At 38.1% G+C, this 20,762-nt stretch overlaps 1 protein-coding gene across 3 annotated transcripts in view; it reads right to left on the reverse strand.

The window, feature by feature from the left end:
* Window positions 1–20,762, reverse strand: part of RBKS (ribokinase) — a 71,165-nt gene that overhangs the window by 29,084 nt on the left and 21,319 nt on the right. The window contains exons 3-6 of one of the 3 annotated variants that reach the window (XM_027681957.1): window positions 16,641–16,704; window positions 13,815–13,877; window positions 6,808–6,972; window positions 1,158–1,249 (exon numbers count right to left, since the gene is read on the reverse strand). In XM_027681957.1, the coding sequence (XP_027537758.1) occupies window positions 1,158–1,249; window positions 6,808–6,972; window positions 13,815–13,877; window positions 16,641–16,704 (384 nt within the window). The remainder of the gene's footprint in view (window positions 1–1,157; window positions 1,250–6,807; window positions 6,973–13,814; window positions 13,878–16,640; window positions 16,705–20,762) is intronic. The other 2 variants (XM_027681955.1, XM_027681956.1) reach the window with 2 other exon arrangements.

Consider the following 20,762-nt stretch of genomic DNA (forward strand, 5'->3'; position numbering starts at 1 on the left):
TCTGATAGCTGTTGGACAGTGTCTGAGCTGCAAATTGTATCACTGCCAGTAATCCTGGAAACTTTGGCTTCCAGAGACCTGAAGAGCCATGGCATCTCTCACCTTGCTGTTTTGCTAATTTCTGAATTCTCTGTAGTATCTGAACATGGCAGACACATAATAAAACATTCCAGAATAAAATTCAGATGTCCTTTTGGGTTACTTAGACTGACTCGTGGACTGAGAACTTCAGTTTGTCATGGGGTTTAACAGAAATTTCAAAAGAGGGTTATTGAGTCTTGAAGAACTTACTCTGACAGACATTGTCATCAGACAAAAAGTGCTGTAAGTAAGCAGGGCCATGCTTTTCTCTTAGCTCTTTGCCCTACCTTCCACCCAAACGTATCATGTTCATTGAAGAAATCATGTTTCTTGTAGATAACTTAAACTATGACCAAGGCACGTCTTCTATCCACTAGGTTACTTCTCTCCTGTTTATATAAAGAGAGGGTGAGGGGAAGGAACACCGCATGCCTAATGCTAGTAAATAGGAAATTTAAACAAAGGGTTTATGAGACGAGCTTAATTTGTCTCTTGTGACAAAAATAATTTCTTTTGGGAGAAATAACACACTTGAATTAGAAAAGAGAGGGAAAGGAGGGGGAAAAAAAAAAACCAAAACAGAAAACATACAGTTGAAGGCCAGAAAACAGATTCACTGGAAACAGATCTGACAGGAAGAGGCATATGAAGCTACTATTAACCATCAAGTGCAGCATGCGTGCATCACCTCCTGGCAAGAGAGTTTAAAACTGTCAAAACAGTATGGCTAGTGCATTCCTGCTAATCATATCAAGGGACTATTTTAATATTTACCACTCACTGATAACATTTTAAAAGTGTTCTTTCATGGATCCGTTTTGCTGATCTATTTGTAAGAAGGTTTGGACCCAACTTTCCTGCTGCAGACAACTAATTTAATTTTGAGTGCAAGCTAAAAGTATTCTAGAACACTCCTCTTTGTTGTTTATATCAGAAATCAAATCTGTCGTCTCCAAAAGTCCTATGTAAGAGGAGCATGGCTCAATTTTCCTGCTCCCTATGCTGCATTTCTAAGAAGAGTATCCCTCTTAAATTTTACTGCTTAAGACTCCTTTAATACGAGACATGACCATTACCTCAGTTTCATTGCAGCAGAAGATATCAGAATAGATATAAAACTGTGGATCTAGGTCAGCAAGGGCTGGAGCTGGGTTAAATAAAGTCTTTACTGGAAAAAGAAAAAAAGAAAAAGAAAGTCTAAATTTGTAGCGGTTTAGATTCGTAAATCATCGCTTGAAACACCATTGTGTTTAATTCACGGCCCCTAGTGTTTATTATTAACATACAAACGATTCTCAGTTTCCATGTCCTCATTTTATACAACTGCTAAAAACTTTATTTATATTAAAGTTCCATTCTAATTCATGTGCAGGCACCTGTAATGATGGGAACATGACAGAAGAGTAACAGAAAAAATAGCCAAGAAATTATTAAATTTAAAAAAGAGAGAAAAAATCCTTAAACAGTAATGCAATTTGTTTAACTGCTGGTGCTTCTTCCAGGATATTAATAAGTTTTACAAGAACTGATTTAGTTCTAGAATTTTTTCAGTGCAGTTATCTGAGTTCTGTACGTGAAGAATCATGGGTTATGGAGTAATGAAGGGCATGTCCAGACAAGGAGTTAAACATGCTTCTGAATGTGTTACCTAACTTGTTCAAACTGCCACATTATAAAACTGTAGCGTAGACAAGGCACTGTATATTTTTAATATGCTATCTGGCAGAGCCAGACCTAAACTTAACACGTGGTAGAATATGTTAGTTAACCTAACTTTAAAGAGTAGTAGCCTAAGGCCCCTTGTAACAGCAGAAAAGGTTTGTCATGAGGACAGTGTGACTTACTCACTGTTAACACAGGAAGTCTGCAGCCTTGGATTCTCACTTTGCCAATTTTATGATTAATACTTGTGTCTTAACCACAAGGTCATCATTTTTAAATAAAGCACACACTTATTTCAGAAATATTCCTTATAGTAATTGATCAAATCTTCCAATTTAGATGCATAAATTTTCAGTCCTGAACACATATTTAGACTGTAAGCTATAACACATAATTGTCAGACACCCTGAATGCTTCTGAATCCCAGTTAATACCCTAAAAGACAAAGATGCACAGAGACTTCCAAAATCTGAGTACCAAGAAGTTTAGAAGGTAGGTGATCAATACTCTACAAGTTTTAGCCCCTAACTGTACAACTTTATCATGCCCCTCTACCTGCCTCGTTTAAGAGTACTAAAGTGAAAAAGACTTGTATTCAGAAGTTGGAAAATGGCAGGATTAGAAACTCCAATGAAATCTTAATTTGGCTCCCTTATATTATTACAATACAGTATGTATTATAATAAACTCTTTAATTATATGATCACATACCACTGAAAAACAGCATGTGATCACATAATTAAAGACTGCAACATAATACATATGCAGAAAGGAGACAAATTAAGGTTTCACAGGTAACCTTAACTCTTGCATTTCCTATTTTCTGAACTGCAACCCTAATAAAGTTTTCTTAAACACAAATTTTTAAGGTATACTTTCCTAGGTAAAACAAACTAACAGCATATACTGGAAAACAAACTCTGTCATGTGGTATCATACCAACATATACACGGGTCAGGAGCAGCACTGGAAGTGTTCCAACTTGAGTTTTAAGTAATACTCATCATGAACAGGGTATAGTATCCTACTACTAGTTTTCTCCCATATTTAATATCTGCTGAGCAGAGGAGATAGAGGAACCTTAAAATCTTCTTTCAGGCTGTGAAGAAGAGGGTGCTCTGTTTGGTTCTCCTGAGGAACACCAAATTTTCTGCCCAAAATCTTTCACAGAATTACAGAATCATACAATGTCCTGGGTGTTGGATGGCCATGCCCCTTTGTCCTGTCACTCCATGTTCTTGTAAAAAGTTTCTTTCCATCTTTCTTGTAGGCTCCCTTCAGGTACTGGAAGGCCACAATTAGGTCACCCCAAAGCTTTCTCTCTTCCAGGTTGACCAATCCCAACTCTCTTAGCCTTTCCTCAAAGGAGAGGTGCTCCATTCCTCTAATAATCTTGGAGGCCCTTCTCTGGACTCGCTCCAACAGGTCAATGTCCTTCCTGTTCTAAGGACCCCAGAGATGGACACAGTACTCCAGGTGAGGTCTCACCAGAGCACAGTAGAGGGGCAGAATCACATCCCTTGCCCTGCTGGTCATGCTGCTTTGGACGCAGACCAGGACACGACTGGCTCTCTGGCCTGCAAGCGCACACTGCTGTGTTATGTCCAGTTTCTCATCCACCAGCACCCCCAACCCCTTGGCAGGGCTGCTCTTGGTCTGTTCATCCCCCAGCCTGTGCTGATACTGGGGTTGCCCTAACCCAGGTGCAGCACCTTGCACTTGGTCTTGTTAAATCACATGCGATTCCCATAGGCCCATTTCTCGAGCACATCCGCTTCTCTCCCTTTTCCAAGATTCATTCTCCTCACCTACTTTTTCTCTTTATGCCTCCTTGCATAGGAACTACGCAATTGTAACCTTTTCCACTCGACTTTCACCACACTGTATCTCTTTACGCCCCCTCTCTGCTTTCTTATTCCCACTTCCAGTGCCCACAGCCTACTCCCTGCCTCTATACCCATATTCCAATCTCTGTTCAACAAATCCTCATCTTTGTTCCAATTTTGTTCCCCTTTCAGATTCTCCCTTCCTTCTTCCTCTGCCACCCCCAAAAATCAAGCAAATCCCTCCTACATTTCCCTTGTCTGAAATCTACTCTCCCTCCCCAGCATTCCCGTCCAGCTTTGTCTTTTCTATATTTAAATCAAGCAAGCTCCTGCTCTGTGCTTCCCGAGCCTACAACAGATCTTTAACAGTATAAAAGAAGTTGCCTAAAACCAGATTCAGGAATTACACTGCAACTCATGCTGCCCAAATAGACAACTACCTGTGTGGACAGACTCTTGGGAGAAGCTAGCTGGGAAGACCTTAACAATTTTGTGAAGTCTATGTGAGAGGTACTTATTTTCCAAAGGCAGATAATACAGTTTAAATCATGCAGCTTTATGTACCATTGTAAAGGCTTAGCTTTAAAAGAAAGCTCCCTTGCTATCAAGTCTTAAGTAAATTTTAAGGTAGCCAGTATCCAAAATTTAAAGGAGGTAGGGTGGGAGGCATTTTCCATTGCTTGGTTTCTGCAGCCACAGTGCTTTGGCAGAAATCACAAAGAGTTTAATGACAGACAAACAGCTCATATGAAAAATTGCAGCCCAAGATAAAAAAGTTGAAGCATCTGAAAAATAGATCCTTTACTTGCAAGTGACATGGAATCTTAATAACTGAGGCTGCTTCCAGCTCATTCTTCACTACAGTATTAACAGGCTGTATGAATATGCCACTCATTTGACATTATCAGCCATCTTTAAAGGAGTCTGTCTTTACAGAAGCCCAAAAACTGTTTTACGGGCTTTGATATACACTAACATTTTGCCCATCAATGAAGTGATCCCCCCCTTGGAAGCAGCAGCAGCTTCTCACCATCAGCCACTAAAACCCTCTACTAGTCCAGTCAGATTTCCACTACAATTTATACCTACTTCACGATCCTTCCTCCCTTCCTTCCTTCCTTCCTCTCTAGCTTATAGATCCAGATGATGTTCACTGAAGAGAACCAAAGAGTTCTTGCTTGTGTGATCATATTCTTTCTTGTTTTTGTTTATTTCTTTCAGTAAGAATGAAGAAAAACAAGCAAAAAACCCATTGAAACAGAGGTTTGAGGCATCTGGATATGCATCTGTTTTAAACAAAAATAGTCAAGTGCACATTCTAACATGCAATACTACATTATACATGAGGCTATTGCAGGCTAAAAGAAGGGAAGCTGCATTAAAAATTTACTGTTGGCTACGGATAGATTTTTACAGTGCCACAAACTCAGCTGTTTACATAGATTTGATGGCACATGCCATTTGAACATGTGTAGCCTATTGCTTTAAAGCAGAAGCAACCAAACTTTCCTGATAGAAGAGCTGCACAATGATAGCATCCTGACAGCACAGAACTATAGCTGGCCCACAGTTGACTACTATCTTTTCTCGATATATTGTGCTGTCTACAGTTGCCAAATGCTTGCATGCCTGTTTCATGTATCAGGTTTGAATTTTTTCAATTGCATTTAAAAAAATCCTATCTTTTCTTCTGTCACAGGCTGGCATCTTGCCATAGGAGGGTGACAGAAGTGTGAAGCATCTTGCCAAATCTGTGCATAGAGTTAGAAGTAGACAAAATAAGTCATGGATATTGATTCATGGCTCAACTATAGTCCATTAACCACTAGATTAAGAATGCTTTTATCCATTTTCATAAAACATAATGAAAATATATAGTAAGTTTTGTTCCATGTCCTCCCTCCTCCTGCCCCTCCCACCCCCCTGTCCCTGGAATTTTAAGCATTTCAGGTGCTACTCAGTTTTTAAAGTTTTCAATTTTTACTTAGATTTGCAGAAACCCAGTTTTGACACTTCAAACAGAAATCAAGTAATTTTTCCCCATGCACGGTTCTGTTCATAGAGTTTATGACTATTACCACCACAGTTTCAGGGCCCTCTCTCCCAGCCTCCCATCTAACAACATTGCTTAAATTGGCATGGAACACACGAATACGATGCATAAAGCTCTGCTACATCTGACATCTGTACTAGTGCATGAACACCACTGATCACAACAAGTGCACAACAGATCATGGCTGCAGAAGGAGAACTGAAGAGCCAACAATCTCAGCATGCTGTGATCTATTGGAGCAAGCCTTGGCCCAGATGCAAGGAACTAGCTAGTTCTGATCCCAGTTCCATCCCTGATCCACTGCGTGACTGATCATGCTATGAGCTGTCCCCTCCCAGTCATATCTTCTGGAGAGATGGGAAAAACATTTTTTAAACCTCATATAGATCCCTCACTTGCATAATTATTTACTTAGTGTTCAAATACTGTGGTAATTGTGCTTGAGTAACTGAAAGCATTACAGGCATTTTAAAAAACAAAAACATTATGTTGGTAACAAAACCCCATTCAGGTAAAATGTCAGCTTTCATCTACATATATGCTATACTGAAGGAACGATGCCCTACATTTAAAAGTACAGTACAGTAACAACTTACTAATAATTTCACAGACCATGACTGTGTCTCTTCAATGGCATTATGCCCAGACACACTCTAAGAATTTTAGTTAAGAAGAAAAAATATTTTTATTTTATTTTAAGGATGTCAACTACTGTATAGAAAACCACAGCCATACCTACTGCTATGCTAGGAGAACACGGACATAAGTCTGGTTTTGAGGTGATTTGATTTACTTTACTGTGAGTGGAACTTTACTGACTTGCACTCATTATCCTTGTTCTGCTCTGGAATAATACCAGAGTCAGGCCTATAGCTCCTGACCTTGCAACATTATACTTTATTTAGTCACCACATGAAAGTAGGTGGAAAGGCAGCATCAGACATATAGGAGGAGATTATAAGGATATGGGTTGATTTGCCATTCAAAGTAAACACTGCAAAATTTTAAAACTGAATTCAGTTTTCATTAGCATAGCATGAATTTGTTGGCTATTGTTTCAATTCTAAATAAAACTAGTATGACAGAAACCAGAATAGACCACAGGATCTTTATTTAGAAAGCACGATAAAGAATATTTTTCATGCAGCACAAATGAAAGAGACAGAATGGCTTATGTCACATTACCTCCACTGGCACGTGCCATTTTCAGAGCTTCAAGAGAAACAGCAGGGGTTATTTCTAGCTGGCAAACAAGCACTTTGGCTTTACAGATGACATCAGAAGCCCTCTTCAGGTCTTCAAAATTTAAAAGCAGGTTGGCTCCTGGGACTATGACAATAACATTCTGTCCTAAAGAGAAGACATAGTGCTTTTTACATTAGCTTTTGCAATGAAGTATGTAAAACAATTCCTTGATTTTTTTTACAATACATTTAAGATGAGTATTTCAACTTACTTCCCAAAAAAATCCCCACTAAAAATGTACGCATTGCTGACATTTTCAAATATCCAAATATTTCAGAGGATAATTAAAAAGATCAATGGACTAATGAATGCTACACTGCATAACAAATGCATTACATATTTCTTTGGGAAAAATCATGTATGGGCATTCCCCAGTCTTATTTTGGTGTTTTCTATGAACACTAAAGAAGCACTGTACTAGTCACAGTGGACATGGGGGATACATGGGCTGATATTTCCATTTTCCTAAAATATTCCAGTAGCATTTGGAAGAGAAAAGCATCAATGTGATTACCGAATTCATATGCCAAAATTTTCCCATCAGCTGGGAACAAAGAGTATTTCACACAGCTATGAAAATTATGCATGTTCTTTAGATTTCAGAGAAGCAGGCTTGCGCCATTTACCTGAGACATTTAAGTTACAGCTCCTAACCATCATGAAAACCAGAAGCAGCTTGTCACCAAAACCCAGAGAGGTGATGCCTGTGTCTAAGGAAAGCTTTATCAGAAGTGAGTGAAGAAGGTGGGCGACAGCTTATTATGTACCTAAAGCTGGCCAGTAGAATGGTCTAAGCAAAGCTATGCGTGCAGAAGCACAGCAGTGTCTCAAAGCACATCTAAGATCCTTTCCATTCCTGTAGTTTGTGTAAGAGTTAGGTGAGGTTCCAAATATTCTTTTGTTTTTCTTCAGACACACAAATCACCTTTTATTGCAGCTTCTTTCTCTTTTTAATCTCTATTACAACACCTAGAGACCTTCAGGCATGGGTGCCTTCAAATTAAAATTTATTATTAATCACTCAGGTATTAAATTCAATAAGTCAGTTGTTCCTTGATTTACGGGCTCAGCCCGCCCCCGCTGAAGATTCCTTTAAGGACTGCCAATCATTAAAGGCTACCAATTCTGTAATGAACTGAATTACTCTGCAAATAAATATTTATGTTTTTAAATACATTATTTTTGTTGAATGTGACTTCAAAGTCCTTTGAATAAGAAACGTGCAAAGCTTCTCTCCCTAAATATGTTCTGAAAAGAAAGCAGGACAATGGAAAGAATAATATAGTGAGCTCAGAGGGAGGGACCCAAGCTTTCCAAAGCAATTCTGCTGTCAATGGTTTGGTACAGAACAGCTGCATATGAAAAGCAAAACCTCAGCACTTAAAGCCAACGCCCTGCTTTTCAACAGACAATGATGGGCATCTTGGATAAAAAACAAAAGAAAAGAAAACAAAAAACCTCCTGCAACAAGTAAATGTTACCAAAGATATCTGAATCCTGTTGAGAATATATTCAAAGGCAAATTGCACCTATTTTACCAAGCATATATTTTGAAAGCTTATAGGGTGCAGCAGTGCAAACAGTAAAAGGCAGGGAATCAGTAGAACAAAAATCTATTTATTTTCTGCCTGGACTATGTGCTTCCTAGAATCTCAGACTCTATCCACATGTCTTGCTGCATTATCTTGCTGAACTCTTTTTAGCTGTACTGACATGTATATTATTATTAGACTTTAGAGCTAATGGCCCAAGGCGATAAGGAGGGCTGTTTGCTTAAACCCATATGTGCAAATTCAAGGTAGACCATGCTGCACTAGATCACAGTCTGAAGCTTTTCTTTGTAACTACAAAAGGTCAGAGACAGAGTCTGCTTTCAAACCTGCCAGGGAATTGCAGTACCTACTGCGGTGCAACAGTCCAGATAGGCTTAACCCAATCTGGAGGCAACCCCCCCCATTCTCTCCTTAGCTGCATATACCACACTAACTGAAGGTCAGCAGTCCACACAAACTTACACCAGGGTGCATGAAGGCATAATCTGGACCCATGCATTCACAATAAAAAACAAAATTTCGTATTAACAGCAACCATTTTGTTGACAGCAATTATTTCTTGCCAGGGAAATCAGATGGGAAATCAGCACCAGGGACAACAGAGTTAAAGACAGATGGCAAAGAGGGGTGGGATTCATCTTGTCCAACATGAACTAATTTTTTAAGTTAAAAAAAAAATCCTACATACTAGAAAAGTCTAAGAAAACTAATCTCTAAAAATTATTTTTCTAGGTTCCTTCAATAAGGAGAAGAGATAAATATTTTCAGAGCTTTTTTAGACTTACATATCTTAGATATCTTTTTGAGGAGGAGAAAAACTATTGTCCAGAAATGTCTGAGTATCTGTTACCTCCAGGCAAAGCCTTAAGTTGTATACCTAACTTTTAAAACCACTCCAGTGTGGTAAAACATTACCTACACTAAGAATGAGAACAATATACTGACTGCATTACCATTAATTCTAAAATATCTTTTTTTAGACTAAAAATTCTCAGTTTCGATGGGAGCATCTATATAATTTTAAGTTTTGCAGACATCAGCTAGAATATTAAAGGCCACATTCACAATTGCTATAAGCTATAACAGCTAAATGAAGCTGATAACTTGCAGAAGCTTACACCAGATGGGGATTGGGTACAATCAGCATGAATGCTGCATATGTAAATACTCATGTCCTCAGCTGGGCTTCTAAACCTGATACTGTCACTTCTTAGAAAGTTAGGTAACGCAAGCTAGACTTCCTGTACAAGGGTCATTTTGTAGCTGCCACCAGATGAGAAGTGCCAGTGGAAAAATCAGTGTCAAACCAGTAAACACCATAGTGCAATAACTATCACTCTTTAAAACTGGATGATGAGCCTAAAAACCATCAAGTGCTAAGAATTCACCAAAATCTCAAACAGTGCAATTGTAACAATAGCTGCAGAGCTTGTGCATAATAATTCATACAGAAAAAAGATTATATTTGTGACCAGAAAAGAATGTTATAAGAAAAGCATTTGCTGCCAAATCACACAGTTCATGAATATGAGGGCAAGTTTTGGGTGTGTTACAGTATCATAATTTCTATGCAACCACTTGGTAGAAGTATTGAATAGTCTTTTACACAAAACATTCAAGTTCATGATAAATGTCAATAGAAAATCTCTAAAATTCAGGTGACATTTCTTCACAAACCTGAAGGTTCAAAACAAAGATTTTTCTCTTTGGAAAGTTTAATTCAAACAAGCTGGCACATGTATGCTAAGTTTGCCTTGTTTATTTAGCCTTATCTAAATATATATTTTGAATGTTTTTATATTAGTAGTGCTTTGGTACTGAAGGTACACTTACTTACAAAATAATGTCTATTCACTGTTCATGAATGATTAATAACCTTATCATAAAGTCAGCACAATGCCTGTCTCAAGTGAGGGTTATCTCGCAGTGTTCTGTGTAGGTGAGCCTTAAGTCCTAACTTACAATAATCAACAGAACTTTAATCATGACCTGCCAATCTCTGTTGTCCCTCTGCTGAATTTTTAGTATGAATGTGGAAGCTGTCAGACTTGTTCAAACCTCTAGTTCTGTCAGGCCAGCATAATGGCACCATCAACAGTCAATAGAAGATATGGACAAAGCTGCAATAAACTTCAGAGGTAATCATGCAAAGAATTATCCATAAAAAGGGTTTTTTCCTCCCTACAAGTGTATGTAAAAGTACAACTCACATCACTTTATGGAGTTCTCACCACCCAATAGCACACTGTTAGCAGAAGGAGTGCTAAGTGACAGAGCTCGTGGCAAGAGGCAGGCTGAAAGGGGAAACAAAACCTGGGGTTCAAAGTGGTGTGATGCACCTCAAAGAAAATGTGTTAAGAAAAGCAGGTGGATGTACCAGCTTTTATCCTTAAGAGAGAAAGTACAAATTTGAATTGTACAGGGTCCTGATATACTGAAGCTTGTGGCTTGTGTTCAGTCAAAACTTATCTGAAAAGATAGTTGCACGAAAGAGAAAACTTAAAGGAAGGCAAGGTCCCAGCAAGACTCCTGCACAGATTTCTGAGACCACCCAGAGGGAACCTTGCAGCACGTCTGGGCTGCACGCTTTCCAGTGCAGCACTATAAACTTGTTAAATGTCTCTTCACCGTTTTGTATTAAGGCAGAGATTTAACCTCTCTATCTTTTATTGAAACTATACTGTATTGCCCCAGAATATAATGCAACTTTGAGAGTATCAACTGTGCCCAATAATTTTCAAATTTTTAGTACTTTGCCAATTACAATAGTGTGTGAATTACAGTTGTGCATTTCACTAACCAGTAAAAATCTTCCCACAAATTCTGCAGCACCAGCTAGACATACTGAGGTAACAACAGGGAAAGTTTACTTCTGAGCCTCCTCTGACTGCTCTCTACAGCTTTGTTTTCCTCTGCCTTCAGTCATACATCACAGTCTCATACAGCCTCTTCTTGAGTATCTCTCCTACTTCTGCCTGTGATATTACTCAGTTGATTTAAGTTTCCCAAGTATCAGTATTTGTAAAGAACTGGTAAGAAAAAGGGCAGATTAGGTGTGTGAAAATACAGCAATTAAAACTTGGCAATTTAAAGAGATGATAGCTACGTTTTTTATTTGTCCCTCATTGTCTTAACACAAAACACCATCATCAACCCCAACTTCAAATGCTTCCCTTTTAGGTATAATTTGAACTAGCAGAAATTACCTCAGTACATTCAATGCTGTGGTGTTTCAGCTATGCCAGCAGAGCCACTGCAGTAAAACATGCATGTGCAGACAAGCCCATTGAAAAGTGCTGTAAAACCTGTTTAGGTCAAATCAACCAGGTTTCTACAGGGAAAAAAATAGTGTCTCTTGCAACAGCAAAGTACATAAGTGCTGCTATTTTATTGCAATTTACTCAATTCAGGCACCAGATGGTTTTTGGGAGAAGTAACAACAAGAACCATTACCAATTCTGTGCATCTGTTTGCTTTAGAGCATAGTTCTGACCAGGTTTGTTCTTCTACTAGATTTTAAATGAAATCTGAGGCCAGTGTTAACGTAACATAGGATTTTTCAGTTTCTCAAACACACAAACTACATGAATTTATGCATCATTCTTGTTACTATGTGAATCACAAGACTATCAGAGACCCTTCACACTGTCACTAACATGTAAGATATCCCACTGTGAACCTCATGGCCCTGAACAATCAATTTCCCTTTCCTGTGCTTATAAAGGTTTTATATCAACAAGACTGTTTTGTCCTTATCCTTCAGAAAAATTCATGGTGTTAAAATTATAACAGGTTCTCCTCTGCTCATTCAAGTTTAGACTACGTTTATCTTAGTTGGCCACGCATATGATTCGGGAAGTAATAAAACTGGTTCTTATTCAACTGCTCTGGACAGCAAGCCTAATGCAAAACATGAACAAAACAGTGAAGCCTGGGAGTGATACTGGATTCCCACTGTCTCTCCTATTTACAATGGCCATAGGGACTGTATGTGGCATAAGAAAGAAGTGTTAAGCATTGCTGTTGGTAACTTACCTGCTGATCCAAACCAAGAGAAGGAAGTGGAAGTTAGGAGGCAGGTATCCAGGTTATCCAATGTATTAGTGCTACCTTATTTCTGAATTAGAGCTGTCATGCAAGCCTTTGATCAATCTTACTTAGGGAAAATTAAACTCACATCTCCAACTAATCTGCCTAATTTTCATGAATGTTCCTGTGTAGACTTGCCTTCAGTCACAGTTCCTTCCCAGATTTGCTGCTGGAGTAAATAGTCATGCTTCCTTTCCCATTTTGAGCTGTAGCCCAATGTACTACCATCAGGTTACATAGAAGATTGTTAAGTTGATGTGTCAGCTAAGTTGTGGTAACTGTTCAAATGAGGGCTCTTAGCACCAGAACTGAACTAATTCAACCACACTTAAATTGTTATGTTTGCATAAGCATTGTCAGTCCTGAGCTCTAACATTTTGATCCAGACATACTTCTTTTAAGAGCTCTCAATAGCACAACTTGCTTGAGGAAAAGATAGAAAGTTTTCTGAGAATAATTTAGCAATCTTGAAAAAAAGAGTATGAAAACAAGCCAAATCTTTATTTCTTCCCCTGTAATGTGAGAGCAAAGGCACAAGCTAAGGAAAAGTAACACGGAAAAAACAAATATGCCATTTCACTGTGTATTCATCACTGCAGATGCAACCTGGGATCAAGAATTGTGTTAAAATTACAAGATCAACATAAATATTTCTACTTATACTAAGGACAATTCCTTCTCCTGACTGAGGGCATAACGACTCAGTGTCCTAAGGAGGCAAACCCTTCCCTCATGGGGCCAGAGGAAATGGCCTCCAGTTGTGCCAGGGGAGATTTAGATTGAATATTAGGAAAAATTTCTTCACTGAAAGGATTGTCAAGCACTGGAACAGGCTGCGTAGAGAAGTGGTTGAGTCACCAACTCAAGTTATTGAAAAGACATGTAGATGTGGCACTTAAGTCCATGGTTTAGTTGTGGATTTGGAAGTGCTGGGTTAATGGTTGGACTCAATGATCTTAAAGGTCTTTCTCAGCCAAAATGATTCTATAGTAAGTTGTAGTGGAAAAGGAGAGCTTTAACTCTGATACGCTCTGTGTTCAGGACAATCTAACCTAGATAGATCAGTTGGCTGATTGAATTATGGCTATCACACTGCTAATGTAAGCATCTGTTTCTGCTGCTTTTAGGCACCTCATTCTACAACATCGCCCATAATAAACGTAAGTGCAATGAAGTGTGAATAAGATCATGAAAAAAATGAAAAATTAGAAAAAATAATTCCACAACTAACAGCGACAAGGTAAACATTTCTTCTATGGTTGCAGAGGTAGAACAAAGAGGACAATTCAGAGCAGAAATATATACCTTCACTGTTGACAATTATTGAAGCAGTTCCAGTAGCAGCATCTGTAGTCTGACCTACAAATGCTAAGAAAGGGAAAAGTTAGAGCATGCATTAGTTCAATACATTACTTTCAACCAATAGCATGTGATGCAGTTTAATTGAATTAAATCTGAAATGAACCCATAACCTCCAGCAATTTGAAAATGCTAATTACTCTTTCATGTGCAACAATGCCAGAGAAGCTAACAACAACAAAAAGTGTTAATTTACACCCACAAAACAGAAATGCGAGTCCAACATTCTTTAATTTGGCTACATTGCTGCTTTAGAGAAAGCATGTTATTTATACAGCCTTCTCAGGCACTCTACTCCCACTTGGAAGTACTTCTTTTATCCAATGAAACAATAGAGTCAAGGCTGGAGAAAAATGAAAATATTAAAACAAAACAGTGTTTAATTCTGTGTAGATTTGCATTTCAGCAGTAATATTAACATGTGCTGTGAAGGCAGTGGTGGGGCTATATGCTTCCTCTTTGAATTATTATTCAGATAAATTAACTAGAAGTGAGGCCGGCAGCACTGTCTGTTAGAAAGACTGTTCCATGTTTATCACTATAAGAACCTGTTTTCAGTTTACAAAAAATTTGTCAAACATTAACTAGCAGTCCGAAACTGGTAGTAGAAACCAGTAGAACTGTAGTAGAAAACTGTCCAAAAAGTTGAGGGGGTTTTTTTCCTTCCCCAAAAACAGTATTTGAAAAAAATTTACTATTTCATTTGAGACAAATTATGGTGACTTTTTCTTTAAGAAGCTCTGGGCATTCTAACGTTTTAGAAGAGGTTCTTGATGCTGGGCAAAAGTGGGCTTCTTTCTCAAGATGCGGCCAATTTAACAATCTGCTCAAATTTGAACAAGGCTGAAAAAACACCTAACATCATGCTCATTGGGTTTTACTGAAGTCTTGCAGGTACTCGCCCTGGAGGTACCCTTGTCTAGCTCAGTTACAGGGCCAGAGCAGACCTTCCCTTGCAATTATAGCTTCTTTCCACCATGAGCTCGGTCTGCACACTGGAATTGAAAGCAGAGAACTTGTGTCTTTTGCACTTTTAGTGCTCTTGCAGCATGAGCAGCAAGTTGCCCAGTTCAAATGTGGGAGAAGGAACAACAAATCAATACAGATCTAAATGGTCTGAGCAACAATGGTAGCTGATTGGTTGTGGAAGACAGGAAGACAGGGAAAGGGGAAAATTACAAACCAAATTGGAATTGAAAAGGAAAGTGGTACAGTGATATGCTAGGAAACATAAGAGCAACATAAACAAAGAAGACATACAAGAAGGACCCAAGGTATGACAGCCAGCAGAACTGGCATTACAACAAGGATTTTCATTCAGTAACCAGTATCCTTATGTTCAACAACAGGGACAAGCTAGACAAGGATTAAACTGAGATGAAAAGCCCAGGACTGAAATAAGACCATCCTAAGCAGAAAGGTCTGCGCACACTGAATCACCTCTGCCTCCAGATCTTGGAACGCAAGTTGAGATCTTGGATCAGCCTCACCAGCAGCACATTCTGTCTTTCTCCAGGGCTGACCAATGCAGGAGGTGGCAATCAAACACCATTCTGAGATATTATCAGCAGAAATTGGTACCTTGGACCTAAATGCTCCAAACCTTCAACTGATCTACTAAGTATCAATCAAGTGCAATACAATGGAATTTCTGAATTTTTTTCCCTAAGCTTTTCTTTTGCTGCTATAAAGACTATTTAACAATTCATGTTAAGATTGCAAGAGTAATCATTTAAATAAAAAAACATTAAGGTTCCTTGTGGCATGTGCATTTTCATTAAGTGCTATGAATTATAATTGCTTTATTTACACGATCAAAGACTTTATAAAAGAAGTAGGCATGCTTTGGAGAGATTTAAAACCATACACTAACAGGCACTGTTTTTATGGTATCTTTGCTTGGTTTTCTTACCTAAGTTGAAAGATACGCAAAGAATAAACCTGTATATACATTTGTGAAATATTTAGATGTTAAACTGATAAGTATAATAAAAAAGCCCACAAAATACTGATAGTTCAGTCTGTAAAGCAGGATTTGAATAATGCAGAACATGAAGCTGGTGGCTGCACATTAAACAGAAGAGATAAACAGAATGTTGAATAACCACTTAATGATTGCATCTGTCCATCCTTGTCCACTCTAAAGGAGACAAGTTGTGCAGACAAAAATGTGATCACACAGTTAGGCAGCACGCAATAGAGAGAGAATTAGGGTTACAAAGGTGTAAAGATACTAGAAGATTGTGGCTGCTTAATTTTCCCTTTTTCTGAAAGCCTTTTAACATTGATTTTTGTGTGTACATGTGCTAACACCAGCTGCAGTCTCTAAAATGACCCATGTGTCATTTCACAAAGCAAAGGTGAGATGTACTGAGTTTACCAGTGCATTTTCACTCTACCCCTCCCTTCACAACATGAAATTAAGAATGAATAATCAGACCAAATTTTTCAATTTCTCATCAGGCATTATCATCATTAATGCCAGACTAAACAATTGCATATCAGTAAGTTATCTTCAGGTGACTTGCACTGATGCAATCATCTGAGGTTTAGAGGTAAAAACATTATATTTTATTGTTAGTGGTACAGCTGGTTTCAGAAGTCCTGTATTTTCACCCATATTCATTCATTCCTGCCTGCTGCATCAAAACAGTTATGCATAGTTCTGAATGGTAAAACATATCCAATAAGGCAATAAAATAATAAATCCTTCACCACTGGCTTTTAAAGTTTAAAAGTAGTAAAAAATGTTTCTTTAAAGTAAAATTTTACCTGTAGAAATACCATTCTTCTTCAAATTTTCAACATAATCATTGCCAAAGGAATCCTTCCCAACCTATACAAAAGATAAAAGAATGGGTTTTCTCTACAGAAAGGTGAGAGGATAGATAGACCATCTTTATACAATAGAATTCTCTAATGTAATTTGAATACAACACTTTCTGTGTTGAAGCCCTTTGCCTTATTAATCAACAAATAATACACTAAGAAATAACAGTAAAAATTTATTAATAGTATTAACAAACAATAAGAACAGTGTTCTGCAGTTTTCTCCTCCCCTATTACAAAATTCCCCCCTACACCCATATCACTACGTTTCAGTTTTGTTGTACAACCACTGTGCTCCTCTGACACTGAAACTTCCTGGGGATTGTAAAATCTGGATGTGTACTGAATTATTCAGCTTTGAATTGAAAATTTTGACAGCAATTCTGGTGTCCTTCCTAATTGCAGTTCATATTTTGAATTTTGTACTTCAAGTTTCCCTGGTGGAAAAATATCAAACTGTGGCTATGGGATAGAAAGTGATGATAAATATGGCAATTTCTATAATTCTCAGTACTAAATGTACTGTTTACAAATTCAACATTCTTTGTTTGCTTTATCCAGCAACAGCAGATCAAGTTGAGTTAGGGAGTCAAGTTATGGTGTATTGTTTTTCTAACAGCAAGTTAAAAGGCTTGTAATTTCAGCTCCACTAATCCTTTTAGCTGAATGGAATTCTGCTCGCTCTTTATTCAGATTAATACAAATTTCTTTTTGTTACATTATACAAGCTGAACAAAGGAGATGAGGTATATGGAGAAAACAAAATAGTACGACTTGCTTAATGTCACAGTAGCGTATTAAATGTATTTATAAAGCCAACAAAGCTTTTGATTCACCACTTTTAGCCTGTTTTGAGCATGCATAGCTCCTAAGTCCAAGAGTGAGTTGTGTATCTGAGCAGTATCAAAGACTAACCAATGGTACAGGAAGTATTTTTGCAAGAGAAAAAAACATCTTTCAGATTAGGAGCCAAATCAAGATCCTGGTGACGGGTCTAGACAATAATGGAATTACATGAGGAGCCCTAACTAATGATCCATCTTCTCATAAAACAGCACTACACCGCTGATGGTGTACTTGAGTTACCAGAAGCACAAAGCAACTGCCTCTACTGGCAGTTGTCAGAAATTTGTCTATTCATGAGCTCAATCCTTCAGAAAGCTTGGAGAAGGCCTGAGTACTAGGCAGTGATCACAAGATCAAGCCCTGTGATTCAGAATTCTAAAATTTAAAGTGTCAGGGATGGATGGTCCTCCCCCCCACATATTTGATTGCATAACCATGATCTGAAACATTTCCTACAATTTCTATAAGGGGTTTTCCTAAAGCATTATTAAGGATAGTCCCAGTCTTTCACCAAAAGAAGATAGCAATTTAGGTCAGAATAGTCTAACTAGATGGAACATTCCTCTAACACATAAAAAAACCCTAACAACAACAACAACAAAAATCCAAACACCTAAACAAAAAAAGCCAACCCAACCCAACAACATTTACTTGGGTCACTGTGTTATTCATTGTTTGCATATTAGAATATTTCTGTATCTCTGACTACTCCCAGCTTGCCAGACAGGGAGGGTTGTCAGAAGCTGCATCTTCTGACTGCTCTAGGCTGGATGACTGCAGTTTAAACCCAGGCTGTGCTAACCTCTGCAGCCTAACAGCCCTACTACCGGAATGTGTTCCGCCTGATGGTATCACCTCCCTCTGTCACTACTGTGAAGCTTCTACAGCAAATCTCAGGATTTGCTCAATTATTTCAGCAACAAAATATTTCACAACCCTTTTCCAAAATCTCAACTGAAACTTCCTTCCTTTAGTCCTACATGACTGACAGACAGACACCCCTTACTGCTCAAATGTCACAACAGCTGAGATCAGTTGTAGTACTTTTGCCCACAGTGAGACATCTCAGTGCCAGAGGGAAGCCCTTGGAGGGGTGTCCATGGAGGATTTTTTTCCTCTGGAAACTTTTTTCTATGTTAGTTCATTAGCATCCAACCCAGTTAATCCTAGAGCATTTGAAGGGTTTTATCTTTCCATTCAGGCTTTATCCCCAAGGAAGACAGAAGATTAGGCATCAGACTCATTTTAGATTAGGGGCATATGTACTGACCATGTCAAATTGTATAACATTGTTTTAAATATTTTCTGCTATTGCACAGACCCTGATAGATGAACTATTGGATGAACAGAAAAATAAATGTCTTAGTCTGCTAACCACAGAACATTGTATGTGCTGAAGTAGCATTTCTTCTTTCTTGAGTTCTTAATGACAACAGCCATTTGCACAAGCATCACGGTCACACAGTCTGCACATCAGAATGAGTGCAATTACATCAGTATTTTCAGTCTGGGTTTTCCCTGCTTACGACCGTGTTTTCCATGTGGAGCTGGCACCATAGCAGCTAGAATTCTAGCAGCCTAGAGAATCAAACTCATCTGTACCTGAAAATTAATTACAACAAAAACATGTATCTCTTGACATTTCTGTTTATTCTACATGCTCTTTTTTATTGGGAGTGTTTACTCTTTCTTGTCATTAGGGAATTAAACAGGTACTAAAGACAAGCATAAGACAGTAATACAAAAGGAAAAAAACCACTGAAAATATCCATCATGTTCTGGGCTGCAGCCGAGATACAGCTATATTCTTACAATGAAGTGAGAATTGGTGTTTACAGCACTTTAATTTAGATTTGGCTTATGGATCATCTAAAGAGAGAAGACTACATAGCATGGTAATGCAGCACTTCCTGTTTCTAAGTAAGAATCAAATGCAGCCAGGGCTTAAACAAAATTTAGTATATGCAATATCAGGCTGGTGATAGCAATGTACAGCGAAGATCATTCCAAATTGTTTGTCAGAAGTAAACCAGGACCTTTTTCAGCACATACAACGTCTTTCAGACCAACATCCCTCCACCATCTTAATCTAGGTGGATTTTTTTGGTAACAGTCATGACAAGAAGAAAAAAGAAAACAAATAGTTTGGGGAGTTTGGATTCTCTCAAGAACACTGTTGATTTTTCAGTACTGCAACAGTGTTCTTTTATGAACATGAGTGATTAATTTATTTGCTTAGATCCTTTAGTACCCTGACAGGAATCTTTCACATTTCTCTGTAACTATTCCATCAGTACATTGTTTTACTGTAGGGAGCAAATTGAAGACTGCTACTGTAAAACGTATCAACAACTTCGAATAACAGCAGCTGCTTGCAGAAACATCCAAGCAGGAAGCACTGTTTGCATTTCCACCACCCAAAATCAGTACTTGGTTTTTACATTGAATTCCACAGCATTCTGTGGCACCTCTAGTCATAACTGTAAGCAATTCTAAAACTCTCTCAAACCCTCACCAATCACTGGCCCTTTTGTGTTTTAAAGCTCTGAGGTATGAAGAATGCCTTGTCACTTGGTCTGAGATGTCTACCTCTACTCTTGTTGAGGACATCCTCTGTCTAAATTATAGTTCTCCTAAGAGGATGCCACACTCCAACAGAACATCCGCCTAGTATTAATATTGATCTCATTCCCTGAACTTCAGATTGTAGAAACAACTGTTGCACCTCTACTGGATAAAAAATGTCAGGAAATATGACCAAAACAGAAGCACGTTTCTGAGCACTGTGCGTGTGTGTGTGTGTGTGAGTGTGCGCGCGTGTGCATGAGGAGCAATCTGGCTTAAAGAATCACTGAATACTTAAGATTATTTGTTGAAGTAAGAATAATTTAATTGTAGAGACTCATTCAGCAAGAAAGTTTATACTATGTCTCATTGACCAATGCAGACATATAAGAATGTATATGATATGAGACTTCTATGAGATAGGACCATTTTGTGAGGCTATAAAGTGTCATTTTAAAAAACTAAATATTAACTTTTAAAATGAAAAAAACTCTGGTAACATTTATAGATATCGAGTCATTCTCTGCTGTTTCTTTTCTCCAATAAATACACAACAGAAAGAAGAAAGAAGGAAAGAAAGAAAGAAAGAAAGAAAGAAAGAAAGAAAGAAAGAAAGAAAGAAAGAAAGAAAGAAAGGAGACTAGATTTTACTGA

The sequence above is a fragment of the Neopelma chrysocephalum genome, unplaced genomic scaffold (genome assembly GCF_003984885.1).
Source record: "Neopelma chrysocephalum unplaced genomic scaffold, ASM398488v2 Primary Assembly neopelma1_61b, whole genome shotgun sequence".
Lineage (NCBI taxonomy): Eukaryota > Metazoa > Chordata > Aves > Passeriformes > Pipridae > Neopelma > Neopelma chrysocephalum.